General features: G+C 40.0%; 1 protein-coding gene across 5 annotated transcripts in view; it reads right to left on the bottom strand.

The window, feature by feature from the left end:
* The window catches only part of FBXW11 (F-box and WD repeat domain containing 11), a 132,186-nt gene that overhangs the window by 13,001 nt on the left and 103,657 nt on the right, over window positions 1–15,528 (bottom strand). For all 5 annotated transcript variants that reach the window (XM_060008397.2, XM_069540572.1, XM_060008395.1 and 2 more), the window contains 4 exons: window positions 10,950–11,087; window positions 6,001–6,119; window positions 3,887–4,136; window positions 890–1,008 (listed from right to left, as the gene is read on the bottom strand). In XM_060008397.2, the coding sequence (XP_059864380.1) occupies window positions 890–1,008; window positions 3,887–4,136; window positions 6,001–6,119; window positions 10,950–11,087 (626 nt within the window). The remainder of the gene's footprint in view (window positions 1–889; window positions 1,009–3,886; window positions 4,137–6,000; window positions 6,120–10,949; window positions 11,088–15,528) is intronic.

Genomic DNA, 15,528 nt, shown 5'->3' with positions numbered 1-15,528 from the left:
CTACTGTGAAGAGAACACTGCCACTATAACTCCAAAGTGGTTCTCTTCCATAAACTATTCAGCAGTACACATTATTATTTTGTAGAAGCTCGGAGGTTCTAATGAGGAAGTTAAGAATTGTTTATTGCTGAAATATTAAGTAATACCAAGCATAAAGAATGCAACAGAACCAAGATTCAAGTTCTCAACTGACTTTTATGATACCTTAAAACTTGAAATGATAAAGAAAACTTTTGGCAGTTAAAGTTACATTGTGTTTGCTTTCTTTCTTTCTTTTTCTAAAAAAATAATCTTGAACCCAATCCTTATTTTGCCCAAACAGGCAATTTGACTATAAAAAAGCTACTAGAATATGTTGGGACAGTTGGAAAAATGACTTGGGGTAATTAAATAGATATTTAAGGGAAGTTCTTAATAAGATAAAAAGTGTTTAAAGACATTCATATTTATTAGAAAGCAAGGACAATGAGTGTTGGGAAGAAAAAAGGGAGATAAGATAAATGCCCAAACAGGAATTGATGACAGTGTTGGGAGAGAGAAATAAAGTACACTGCCCTCTGTTAGGGAGAGAGGCAGGAGCTCACTGGTAAGGGAAAGGAGAGCATCAGGCTGGAGCATCCTCTGTTCTGAGGCACTACGGTATTAAGTGATCTTGGGTGGAGTTGAGGTTATAAAACCTTGTGCACTGGGGGAATCTTGGAAGAATACCCAGGGCATACACAATTTACCCACTTTAGTATGCAGAACCAGAGAGATAAATAAAAGTTACCTAAAGTTTTCTTATCTGAAGCAGCCCCCAAAACTGAGTCTTTTGAGCATCAGGACTGGAGATAAGTCAACACTATGGCAAAAATGAGCCCACTCTGTCACCACACCAACTTCTACCCACCTTATGGTATTATCCGATGATCCACTAACAACCAGCCGATCCCTGTACTGGAGACAGGCAATGCCTCGCTTGTGCCCATTCAGAGTACGAACAAATTCACAGGTGCTCGTGCTCCAGACCTGTACAACAAATTAGCAATACATTTAAGAATAAATGCAGAAAAGCCCTTGCACAATGTACCTTTAAAAAAAAAAAATGAGAACTTCTAAGAATGACCACAATACTTGATTATGAAATACGCTGGGAAGGTTGGGGAACAGATTGGATAGCATAACATTTCCTTAGCTGCTGAGTGATAAAACTTCAATGAAATACAGAGGGAATTTGTGAAGTCTCCAAACCTTGAGATCTTCACAAAGAGAACATCTCCTGGATGGTTCAGACATTCATTTGCCTAGAGAGAAGGGTCTGGGCCAGATCTTATGTTTTTAGGCCGGGTGACACGTCAAACCCAATGTAACTGACGTGAAAGGGCTTCACCTTTTGCATCCTCTTCTTTTCCAGCATAGTTTCTCGAATAGCTCCATTTGTTTTGACACATCACTCCTAATATTATGTATGTGGAATAAATAACCCCTCTTTTGTGAAGCTGTCTGCAAGACTTAGATGTCCATAGACACACTTAATACCAGCCAAATAACGAGACACAAAGTAACCAATGTTCCCTGAATTATTTTATTAGCTGCATTTGTAGTTGAATGGGACAACCAGATATCCAGAGGCAAAAGGATGAAGTTGGATCCCTGTGTCACACTGTATACAAATATTTAATTCAACATGGATCAATGATCTAAATGTAGCAGCTGAAACTCTCAGAAGAAAACATAAGAGTAAATCTTTGTGACCTTGTATTAGGCAACTGTTTCTTAGATATGATAATAAAAGCACAAGTAACAAAAAAAATTGATGAACTTGACTTCAACAAAGTTAAAACTATTTGTGTTTCAAAGGACACCATCAAGAAAGTGAAAAGACAACCCACAGGAAGAAAATATTTGCAAATCATTTATCTGATAAGGGACTTGTAACCAGAACATGTAAAGAACTTTTGCAACTAAATAATGAAGAGACAATCTAAGGTTTGAAAAGAGCAAAAGATTTAAGTAGATGTCTCTTCAAAGAAGTTATAAAAATGGCCAATAAGCACATGATGCTCAACATCACTGGTCATTAGGGAAATCGAAAGAAAAACTGCAGAGACACCACTAAATACCTACCAGGATGGCTATAATAAACACACACACACACACACACACACACACACACACACACACACTAACAAGGGCTGGCAAGGATATGGAGAAATACCTGGGCTGATATTATGCAACATCTGTTTTTTTTTTTTTTTGCGGTACGCGGGCCTCCCACTGTTGTGGCCCCTCCCGCTGCAGAGCACAGGTTCCGGACGCGCAGGCCCAGCGGCCACGGCCCATGGGCCCAGCCGCTTTACGGCATGCAGGATCCTCCTGGACCGGGGCACGAACCTGTGTCCCCTGAATCGGCAGGCGGACCCTCAACCACTGCGCCACCAGGGAAGCCCCAACATCTGTTTTGTACAAAGGCCCAAACCCTCTTGACTTCCAGGCACTGGTCTCGTACAAATTGGTGTGACTGACTGGTGAGGTGCCAAAAATCCTAGTTTTTCAGCTTCCAGACTCTATCCAATCTAAAAGTCTGATGCCATCTAGTCTGTGATCTGTGGGGCTAGATACTAGCATGCTGGCCAGTACGGGTCATAAAAGGAAGGTTTCTGAGCCCATACACTGCTGGTGAGACTGTTAAATGGTGAAGCCATTTTGGAAAACAGTTTGGCAGTTCCTGAAGATGTTCAACACAGAGTTACCATCCCAAGAGAATTAAAAGTATATGTACACGCAAACATCTGTACACAAATATTTATGGCAGCATTATATATAACAGATAGAATGTGCAAACAATCAAAATGTCCGTGAACTGATGAACAGATAAACAAAATGTGGTGCATCCACACACAGAATTTTTCTAGTCATCAGAAGGAATGAAGTCTGATTCATGCTGCAAAGTACATGGATGACCCTTGAAAACACTGCACTAAGTGAAAGAAGCCAGACACAAAAGGCCACATGTAGATGATAACATTTATCTGAAAAGTCTCAAATAGGCAAATCCATAGAAAGATTACTGATTGCCAGGGACTGGGGGTAGAGAACAGGGGCTGACTGCTAATGGGTATGAGGTTTTTTCAGAGGGTGATAAAGATGTTCTGAAACTAGTGATGACCATACAACACTGTGAATATACGAAATCACTGAATGGTATGCTTTCAAATGATGAATCTTATGGTATGTGAATTATATCTCAGTAAGGCTGTTATAAAAATATAAGGAAAGCTAAAATTTTAATAAGTTAACATGTACATTGGAACCAGCACTACATTCATCCATACCCGATGGATCACCCTAGACTACAAGTGCTTGTCACACGTCTGCCTCACACCACACGTTGAGCTCCTTGGAGGCAGGGACATGTCCTGTTCCTCATCATATCTCTAGCATCCAGCCCAGGGTCTATGGCACGGCAGGCTCTCAAGATTAGGTGAATAAATCAAATCTGAACTCTGCCACTAACTAGCTAATGTGGCCTCCAGCACAGTCCTCTGTGCCACATCTGTAAAATGTGGCTCAGCAGAGTGCTGGGAGGGTGGAATGAGGCAGTAATGGGAAGCTTCTGGCACATGGTACATGTCCCATAGGTTAGTTCTCTTCCCTTTAAAAAGGTTATCAACAATGTCCTTTCATGAAATAGAAGACTGCTCTCGGTCCGGACCCCATGACGCTTTTCTATGACCTTGCCTACGACTTGAGAAGCATAAAGAATGAGCATGCCTTGAGGTCTCATAAGCACAAGTAGAGGAGAATAAAGATCTTGCCAGATCCGAGGTTGGTATAAGCCACCTCTGCTTTCTCTGTGTTCTAAAAGGGATGGCAACAGCAGAGTTATGACTGCAGACACACTTACTTTGATGGTCCTGTCCCCAGAGGCAGACACTATGTACTTATCGTCAAAGTCTACTACATTGACAGCAGCACGGTGGCCAACCAGGACACGGCGTAAAGTGATATCAGTGGCAGAAGCCATGTCCCACACTGCGATGGAGCGGTCCTTGGAACAGGTCACCATCAGTCCATTGCTGAAGCGTAAGTGCAGTACAGCCTCGTTGTGGTGGATCAACGTGTTCAGAACTTCACCCGTGTTCACATCCCAGACTCTAGGGAACAGAAAAGCACAATGCTTAATTATCGAGACAACCAGGAAAAGATTCCTGTGTCTGTGCTCTGGGCCCATTTTTAGTAGTAGGCTGGGGAGGAGTGGACTTCACAAGTATCTGGTGACTGGGACCTGACACCATGCTTAAAAGGAGCCCCCAGAAGCAGTTTTTTCTATTTGTGAAGAAATGGTAAGATGGTTTCAGAAAAGAAGGCCAGGGCTTCCCTGGTGGCGCAGTGGTTGAGAGTTCGCCTGCCGATGCAGGGGACACGGGTTCGTGCCCCGGTCCGGGAAGATCCCCCATGCCGCGGAGCGGCTGGCCCGTGAGCCATGGCTGCTGAGCCTGTGCTCCGCAACAGGAGAGGCCACAACAGTGAGAGGCCCGCGTACCGCAAAAAAAAAAAAAAAAAAAAAAAAAAGAAGGCCAATTCTGACTCCTGCCCAAGTATTCAGGGATGGTGTTTGCAGCCTTGTGCTGATGGCAAAAAATGATGCAAGGAAGTGGGCTTTGCAGTGAGTTTGAGATGACAGAAAGAAGATGGCTTGGTGGCTGGGTTCCAAGCTTAAGGTTGTTTTTGACCTCTGACAAGCTTTTGAGTCTATTATTTATCCACTGCAAACTGGAGGCTGTGGGTCTCATCAATCACCACACCCATCTATCTACCCAACCGCTTTATGGACAAAGCACATGTCTCCAATTGCTTCACCCTTGAGATACAGGCTTCTTAGGGGCAGCCCTTTCACATCATAGCTTTTCTGTAACCCCAATCTCCTAAGGGGACAAGTTCGTGCAGAGCAGACGAAGAGAGTCTCAGGCTTCTAAGGCCGAGACATGACCTATCGTGGAAGCAGCAGCCTGGAAGCACTGAGTCAGGGAAAGGATACTAGGCATGCTGGTGACTATTTCAATCTCTTAGGTGTGCCTGTAAAGCAATCCTCTTCAAATCTCTGACTCACTCTAGAAGAGGCATTTCCTTTCCTCCCCATGACATGCCTTCCTCAGGCTACCAGCAGTCCAGCTGAAGCTTTACTGTATTACCTCTAGGCTCTGGTGAACGCATCACTACAGCAAAATCCAAAGCCATCTGGTATGGAAAAACATCCTTGTCCCAGTGGTTTAGGAGTAGATCCCAATAATGTTTCCTTTCTACTCTCAACTCCCAACCAGCAGTCACTGCTTCCCTTCTACTGTAGAACACTGCCACTTCCATCTTCATCACTCTGCCCCTGGGGTGGCATCTGAAAACTACTGTCTCCATCACTGGAAAAGCTACATAATATCAAGATAGTCTTGAGTGCTATAAATTCAAGGCTCGAAATTAACTAACTATGTGACTGAGTAAATTATTCGCCTCTCTGGCCTCCATTTCCCAATACTACATCTATAAAAAAGAAGATACTACTTACTTTAGAAAGGTTGATGTGAGAATTCAATAGAATAACATTATACAAAATATCGGGCACATTATTTGTGTCCCTCAAAAAGTGCTGCAAATCTCTGCTTCTGATTCTTCTGGTACTTGTAGTTTACTGTCCACCACACCCCTAGAACACCTGCTTCCTTCCTCTCTCCTCTAGAGCGTGGTCTCCCAGGAGAAAGCTACCCTGATACTGTCAGGTACTGTGCTTTTACAGGAAGGCATGTTGCCATCTCTAGAATGTATGGTAATGGGAATAGGACCTACTTAACAAAAGTTACCTTTCCTGCCCACTTTGTTCAAATGTACCTACACCAAAAATGGTTTTGAAATATAGCATACAAAAACATATACAGAGCATGTGTGTACTTTATCGCAGAAGAGGAGGTGAATCTGTCTCCTTGTGGAAGGTACAGAAGTTCAGGCCAGTGAAATCAAATCACTCACCTCACTGTAGAGTCAGAAGAGCCAGTCACAATGACACGTTCATCATACTGGAGACAAAGGACAGAGCCAGTGTGTCCCGTTAACACTTTCAAACATTCCAAGCTGGTTTTATCCCAGATCTATTGAGACAAACACAAACAGTAATTTAGTATATCACATTCTGATCAATGTTTTTATCATACCTTATTTTCTGAATCATAAAACAAAACAAAGCTGTGTTACAGTAAATAAGAGCAGTAAACATCAAACAGGTGGTAAATGACAAGAGGGGAAGAAGAGGCAATACTGAATAACTTCCAGAATAGGTATACTACTTTGTTTACTTTGTCCCCATAACTACTGTGCCCATTATACTTAACAGCTTTATAAAGAGAATTTTTAAATAAACTCTGTGAAAAGAGTTGGCTCACCCTCTGGAAAACAACGTGACAGTATCTATTAAGAGCTTTTAAAAATGCATACCCCTTAACCCATTACATTTGTTTATGAAAGTTTAAAAATGAAAAATGTTCAGCATCTCAGAATAACTTCAAAGTAAATTATGAAGAGTTTTTAATGAGAAAACACACTGCTTTATTATAGTTACTTTTTTAAAAAAATCAGACTAAAAGTCATCTCTATAGTGACATAAACATTATGTATATTTAAAAAAAAAGATTAAAAGGAAGTAAAGTGTTGATAGTTGGCTTTGTACTCTGAATGTCGTTTTTCTCCTCTCTTTTGATCTTTCCAGTGTTTTCCAAGTTTTCAATAATGTCCCAAAATAATGGGGGGATGGAAAGTGATTTTTTTCAAAGACTGTTTTGTTAAAAATAGAATCTACGGAACTATTTCTTCCCTTGTAAAAGTACTATCATAATTTGCAGTGTCCCTAAAGTTTACCACAAATGGCCAAGATATTACAAGCACTACAGACAGTTAAGTGTCCTTCTATAATAGTAAGGCTTGCTTCTAATTTCTGACCTAGTAGAACCACAGCTATTTTGAAAGTGTGAGCTGATCAAGGACTGAAGCAGAATGAAGTACAGGTTTCCAACCATTGGTCTAGATGAGCTCTCTAAAGCGTATTTTTGCTCCATTGTTCCGTGTCTTATAAATCAAGTGTAGGCCTAATTTAGGCATGGGTAGGCCTCTATTAAGAGAATTCTTTAGAAACATCCAGCGTAAGTGAAATGCAAGCCCACGGCCAGCCCATGCTTTGACAAGGTCATTCTAAACCATTCTTACCTACTCCTTAAAGGAGAACTGCCAAAATTAAATAATAACAGTTTCAAGAGCATATTTGTGGCCACAGGTGAGGATTATCAATAAGTATTACATAAAAATAGAGTTCTGTGGTCAAGTATGTTTTCAAAGTTGGAAAACTCTGGGTGCCTCTACTGTATGTCTTCTCAGAGCCTTTATATGCTACTGTAACCTGTAAATTTCTAAGAAAGGGATACAGCATGCAGTGTTTTCTAAATTTCTTTGAAGGGAATTACTCTTCAAAGCAATATCCTTTGGATTCACATCCACAGAATACCTTTTGGGAAACACTATAATACATATAGGAAACCAACAAAACAGTTTCTTTATATTCTATAATTCAGTGATTTTTTTGCCCCAGTTATTGGAATTATTGAAATTCCACTATTTTATAAAACAAAAAACACACAAGCAAAAATACCTTTTAACTCACCCAGAGTAAAAGAATATAGAAAACAAGGCCAAGGGGAGAAAGCCCACTACAACCTATCTTCCCAGTTGACTGTAACTAAAAACTCTAGACAAAATACAAAAACAACTAGCTGAGGACTCTGAAAACTGTGAGGGGAAGGGCAGCCAAGAGAAAGCAAGTATTGTATTGAATACATTGTAGCAAGGGGTAAGAGTTTGGAGACAGGATCCACATGGGGTGAGTTTACCATTCTTTCTGTTTTCTCATTTCCTTCTTTTGTGGTCTTGACCCAAAGGCAGGTCCAGATCAAGGAACTGCACAGTGAAACAGCAGCACAGGCAGCTACAATCTGAGAAACCAGTCTTTCTGGACAGAAAGGCTAAAAAAGGAATCCTTGGGGACCAAAGAATGTGCGAAAGACCCTATTTTCTTTTTCTCTTTTCTCAAACGGCTTTGATCCAAAGGACAAGCCCAGTCATGGAGATGTACTGCAGAGCAGTGGAACAGGTAACTAAAATTCTAAGAGAAACCCCATTTTTCTGGCCAAAGGAAAATGAAGAAAGGATCCTTGTGGGCTGTAGAGACTTAGGGAAATCCAAAACAGGAAAGAGCTGGAAAAAAGAAAAAGGCTTCCCTAATTGTATATGAGAACCCACACAACACATGACTTGGGCTTGCCCTTAAGCAGTGCATGCACAGGACAGACTAAGCCACACATCAAAGGCCGGAAAAAGCGCCCTGATATTTAAACTACCACTGAAGTCTCAGACTAAACTCTGAGTAGTGCAAGCCCAAGACAGACCCAAAGTAGCATGGCAAAAAGCAGAAAAGAGATTAGAACCAACCCCCCTAACTAGGCTGACCACCTGCTTAAAAAAATACTCACTCACACATATTCTCCAGAGGATTATAACAGGATCCATAGACTTTACAATACAACATCCATAATGTACAAGATACAATCCAAAATTACTTGACATTCAAAAGCCAAGAAAAGTGACCAATTCTCAGGGGAACAGACAATCAACACACGACAAGCTAGAGATTACCCAAATGTTGTCACGGTCAAAGACTTCAAAGCAGTTGTTGTAACTATACTCCATGAAGTAAAGATAAACACATTTGATATGAATGAAAAGAGAGAAGTTCTCAGTAGAGAAACAGAAACTATAAAATATAATATCTGAAATCGTAAAATTCACTCAATGGGGGAAAATAGCAGAATACAGATGAAAAATTCAGTCAATTTGAAGACAGGCTAAGAGAGATTACCCAGAAAAGAGAGGGAAAAAAGATTGGGAAAAAGTAAGACAATATCAAAAGATCTAATACTTGTGTAATTAGAGTCTCAGAAGGAGAGGAGAAAGAAATTGGTGCAGAAACAAAATTGAATAAATAACGGCCCAAACTTCTGAAATTTGGTGAAAGACACAAATTTACAGACTCAAAAAGAACTCTTAGATATGACATCAAAAGTATGAGGCATAAAAGAAAACACTGGCGGACTTCTCTGGTGGCGCAGTGGTTGAGAGTCCGCCTGCTGATGCAGGGGACACGGGTTCGTGCCCCAGTCCAGGAAGGTCCCACATGCCGCGGAGCGGCTAGGCTCATGAGCCACCATTGAGCCTGCGCGTCCAGAGCCTGTGCTCCGCAACAGGAGAGGCCAGAACAGTGAAAGGCCCACTTATCGCAAAAAAAAAAAAAAAAAAAAAAAAAAAGAAAACACTGGCAAACTAGACTAGACAAATTAAAATCTTCTGCTCTACTTAAGATATCATTGAGAAAGTGAAAAGACAAGTCACAGAATGGAAGAAAATATTTGCAAAACATATCTAAAAAAGGACTTGTATCCATAATATATAAAGAGCTCTCAAAACCCAATAATACGAAAACAGAGAACCCATTTTAAAATTGTACAAAAGATCTGAATAGAAACTTCACCAATGAATATACAGATGGCAAATAAGCATGTGAAAAGATGCTCATTATCACTGATCACTGGAGAAATGTAACTTTACACCAAAATGAGATATGTCTACATACCTATTCAAATGGCTAATATCCAAACAAAACAAAACAAAACAAAACAAACCCCTGAGACTACCAAGGGCTGACCAGGATGCAGAACAAAAGGAATTCTCATACATCGCTGATGGGAATGTAAAATGGTATAGCCACTTGAAAATACAGCTTGGCCGTTTCTTCACAGGTAAAACGTACACTTACCATATCAGTTAGCAATCTCACTCCTAGGTTTTTATCCAAGTGAACTGAAAACTTATGTTCTCGCAAAAACGTGCATGCATATGTTTACAGTGTCTTTATTCATAATTGTGAAAAACTGTAAACACAAATGTCCTTCAATAGGTAAATGGATAAACACACTGTGGTGTAACCATAAAGCAGAATGTTACTCACCAATAAAAAGGAACTAACTATCGTTATGTGCAACAATGTAGAAGAATCTCTAATGCACAATGCTAAGCATAAAAAGTCAGACTCAAAAGGCTACATACTGTGTGAGTCCATTTACAGGACATTCTTGAAAAGGCAAAATTATAGGGACAGAAAAAAACATCAGTGGTTGTCAGGACCCCGGGGAAAAATGGGTAAACGCAAAGCAGCAGGACAAAGGAATCTGGTGGATGATGGAACTATTCTGGATCTTGATAATAATTGTTGTGGTTGCACAATTCTTTGTGCTTGTCAAAACTCACGGAACTTTACATCAAAAAGAGTGCATGTAAATTATAACTAAAAGTAAAATTATCCCACAACGTTTTCTTAAATATGAGAAAATAAGCTACAAACAATGTGAAACAAAATCTATTAGAGCCATTAAACACAGAGAAATGATCCCGTTTATCTACTATTGAAAAGTAAATAAAAACAATATAAATTGCTCTATCATTCTTTTGTGTTATCAATTGAGCCTTTCACAGAAACCATAAAAGGTAATGATTTTCATTTATATGCAAGTCAGCAACACTTTTACCAGCTAGCCAAGAAATCAAGAGCCCTGTGGATACTGAGATATTTTCTACTTGCACCTAAATACGGAATACAGAAAGTGAATGTGCTTAGAGAAGGGTAAGAAGCAAGAAAATCCAAGGGTCCAGTGTTAGTAGAGGGAAACGCTCTGGCTCTAGTTCTTTAGAACCATGCAGACAGCTGCCACGATTGAGTGGAACAGATAAAAACCAATCAGTAGGAAATGGAGAGATTGTTACCTCTAATGTCTAACATGTAACCACAATTCTAAAAATAATACATACAAAATGCAGTCATTCACCTTAATAGAATTATCTCGAAGGCCACTGATAATTTTTTCATCATCATACTGTAAACAGTAGACACCTTTACTATTTTCAGAGCGGCACTGAATCCTCTGCAAGTTGTGTCGTCCACACCGCCAGTTAGATTCTATAGTCTAAGGGAAAAAGGAGGCAACAGATGAGTTTTTGTGAATCAACTATTCTATTAGGGTTCAGACTTTGGGGTTCCAGAAACAGCATACCACTGATACTCCATCTTGGTTTGCATAACTGTCTGTGGATAGGAATCACACTCTTTTCCAAGTAAGACATTAGCCCAACAATATTTTTCCTCAAATGTTCCCTGCCCATCTGGCAACTGTCACAGGATTTCCAATGAGTTTGGGTTGGGTTTGAAAAAAATGGCCTAGACAGAATTCAATACGTTTAAAGAATGCCATTTGCACCCAAAACATACAAATAAATAGTAACTCATTGGGTCACTCTCTAATGCCAGTTAAAATATCTGGCAGAAGACCACCACTAACATTAAGCATATACTAACAATCTGTGTATCCATCCACAGCACTGATTGTCCTGATCATTGAGAAACGATATTGACAACTACTACATGCCAACTACTATAGCAAGAATTTTATTATCCATTTTTAATCTTCTACCAGACTGAAGCCCCTTTGGAATAAGAATGGCACATTTCGGCCCTGGATTCTCATTCTTTCATCATTTGTACAACACTTACTGAGATGTTAGTATATTCCAGGTACTGACTGTGCCAGGCATGGGGATGAAAAGACTGACAGGAAGCATAATGCTTTCAAAGGATGCAACTGCAATACACAGGCACACAGTAACTGGAATTGGATATACTCTAATCATATGTTTATTTGGTTAAATGATCCACACATTAACCTTGGAAGGAAGTCCTCAGTTACTTTCCTTTTACAAACAAGGAAACAAGAGTTTAACTTGCCTGAGGCCACAAAACTAGTAACTGGATGAGTTGGAAATCACACCCAGTTCTTCCTGACTCTGGCCCATGCTTTTTCTACTAAAATATGCAGTGTCTACAAAGAAAGTATAGCCCTAGCTATTGCGGCAGTGAACACATAAAAAGATCAGTAACAACTCCAGATAAAATATCAGTGCCAAATGAGTGATTAAAAACTGTAAGCGCTGCAGGACTAAAGGGATCTTAAACAGCGCGACAGCCTGAGACCAGTGGGCAAAGTTTAAAGAGGAAGTGGGTCATGCCCAGAGCACTAGAAGACCTAACCTTTGGTAATGGATGTCAAGGATTTTCAGGATCAAAAGATACACTAAGAATAACCAAAGTATAAATTCCTGATCCTTGAATTTAGGGGACAATAGGGACTACAATTGGCTATACCTGAGAGTTCAGGATCTAGTTCAAAAGACATGTCTGAGTAGCTAATTATCTGAGTAGCTAAAAGTTTAATTAGTTGCTTTAGTGAAGAAAGGAGATAAATCTCATCTTTATTCACAATAAGCACTTAATTACTGGTTCTGCTGACATCTAACAAACCATGTTTCCTCTTATTTTGAAGGCAACATGCTTCTGTATGCTCTGAAATGTTAAAATTTACGAATGTTATGCCAGGTACCACGCTTCCATAACACTATGCTATGTGTTTTATATAGTTTACAGTTAATTTAATCATCACAATTCTGAAGCCAAAATTATTGTCCTCGTTTTACAGAAAAAGAAATGGAGGATTGGAGACACTGATACATGTATACTTAAACAGGAAACTGTTTCCTCATTTGTGGCCTCAGTACTTAGCACAGGAGCCTGGAAATATAAGCCCTGCCCTCAAAGAGTTCCCATACATAGCCTTGAGAGAGGCCAGGATCACATATTTCCAACATCCAGGGGATGCAAAGAGGTACCCTGGAGGTGCCATGAGCGAGAAACAGCTCATCTGTCCATCTGCTACCAAATCAGAGCTTCTTAGCCAGCATCGTCATCTCTACTGAGTTTGTAAAATGTCAGACATAAAACCACATTTCAAAAACAAAAAACCAAACAACAAAACAAAAACAAAAATTTACCCCACTGTGGCTACCGCTACCAAGGTAGACAACAGATATGTCTGTAAGCAACTTTTTAAAAAGGGATTCAGAATATAAAGAATTTCTTAAATTGAACTCAATGCTTGGAATCATTTAGAGAAATAATGTATTTTTAGAGTGACTGAGCCACGTCAGCATGCTAAGCATACCAGGAAAATGCTGACTTAGGAGGCAGACCTACTGGTAGCAAGTCTTATTCATGGCCAGTGACTCCTGGCAATGGTCACCAACGTTCAGGCTACACCCTGGGGGCCCAGATGGTTGCTGCTAAATGTGACTCCACATAAACCCAAAGTATTACAAAGACGAACACATAACCTGTCTTATCAATATATATGGTGTTATTTTCAAAATTCGTATCGTCGTTCTTAGTTTTAAAACATACACAATTGCTTTAAAATATTATTGAATCAGTAAGCAGCTTTGCTACTCTGTACAATATTTCAATGAATAGAAAAAGCACATTTATTTACTATCACATGGGAGCTTGAAAAAACTTTTTTTAACTTTCGTATGGGAATCCCCATACCAAAAAGAATTTCCTACATGCTCTCCCACTACTCTAAAATGTTTTTGAGAACCAAGAGACTTGGCTATAATCTATTACTGTACCTAAAGCCCTGAGGACACAGCAGAGAGAAACTGGGTAAGGCAACACGATCAGCCTGTGATACATCCACCCCCTAAGATGTCTGGATAGAGAACACCACCCAACATAAAAGGCCAAGCCATACCCTCTATCTCCAACCCTCAAACAAGAGCCAGAGGCCAGGACCTCTCATAAGCTCTGCTAGATAACAGGCTTTCATTCTAAGTCAAGTAGAAGTTAGGAAATGGCTTAGCTTCTCAACACTTAGAATGAGCCTATTTTCTAAAATACATTTCTGAATTTTAAAAGAAAAAGGCTTACCAAATCATTTTTCATGGGTCATTTTAGGAAGTTCCCATCTAGGGCTGTTTTAAAAATTATTAGGTTCCTGAATCCCAAAACAAGTACAGTTTGTTTCAAAATGCCAGGAAAGGGACACTAAATGAGACCAGGGAGCTGACTACTTTGTTACACACCAACCCGGTGTAATTCCTAAGACTTTACTCTTCTCAATTCTCAAGGCCACCCACAAAAGAAAGCAACACTTCCTGCTGACTGTGCCTGCCCAAAATACTACCTACCACCATATTTGACGACCTCAACTGGCTTATATAAGCCAGGACTTTTTCAGAAAAACTAGACCTTTAAAAATGGAAGGCAGCCCATTGTAGTAGAAAATACCTAGGTCAATTAGCAGCTTTAGCAAATGACTTGGACTGTTTGAATTGCAGTCTCCTCCTCTGTAAAAGATAATATATACGTTCTCAAATCTGTTGGAAGGATCAAATGAGATTACGTACATACAGTGCTTATCACAGTGCCTACAAACGGTAGCAGTGACGCTCTTTCTCATTTGTGGAGAACACTGACCAAAAGGAGTAGGCTGTGACCAAAAAAAATCTCACCAAATTGCCGGGAACTGTTGTCTCAGTCTAGGCTGATCTTCAATGCTGATAGCCCTGAGCCCTCCCCAACCATTCCCAGGAAGGGGCTCAGCCTGCAAATGCAATTCAACAATCATCTTAACTTCAGCAGTAGGAATACAGGGCATACACAGGTGCACCTCTTTAATGATGCAGATACCTGCCATTTCACTTAGACATCATGTGGTGTGGCTACTGTAGAGGAATATTTCATGTTTTTGAGAACTTGTAAAATCCCCTTACCCTGTGCAAATTTTCAAAATACTGGGAAAGTAGCCATGATACACAGAGTATACAGCAGCATTTAAATTGGCAATAGAGTGAAAACAGATGTCTGAGTATGAAGGAATAACATTATTTTTAGAAGCCTAAACACAACTGGGTGGGTGGGCAAATTTCAGCATTTTCTGGTTAGGACAATGTTAATATCAAGTTTGCAAACCACAAAAAAGCTCCCCACTTTCCCTGAATAAAATGTGGTTTATTATAAGGTGCGATACAACACACCATCGTTTTACTAGTGGTCTGTTCCAAGGAGAGTGCTTCAAAGGCTTTAATCCAGTGCATAAAAAAAGGAAAAAGGCATATTATATGAAAGAGTTTGCCACTAATCTGAGATGGCAAAAGAGAAAAATCCAAGTTCAGGACATCAGAACTCTGACTGCTTGAGTCTATTATAACAACTCCCACCTCTCTGTTGAGGGACATCTGACGGCATGGTAGGGCGAAAAGAGCATGGACTTTGGACTAAGAGTCTCAGTTTTGACAATTTGAGGACTAAATTAAATTACTGTGGCAAAGTACCTAACAGTAGTCTCATCATTAATAATAATGAGGATGAGGATGATAATAACAATTAAGACTCTAGATAGCAAAGGAAATATGGCTGCTTCTTTTAGGACTGTGCCTCAGGTTTTCCAGGAATTCCTTCTCAATTCAGAGGCACTCTAAACTCTCTCCCTCCCACCCTACCCCCTCTTCTCTCTCCCCCTG

This window comes from Delphinus delphis, chromosome 3 (assembly GCF_949987515.2).
Source record: "Delphinus delphis chromosome 3, mDelDel1.2, whole genome shotgun sequence".
Lineage (NCBI taxonomy): Eukaryota > Metazoa > Chordata > Mammalia > Artiodactyla > Delphinidae > Delphinus > Delphinus delphis.
Note: the sequence above shows the minus strand (reverse complement) of the source record. Positions and strands in the feature narration are given on the sequence as shown.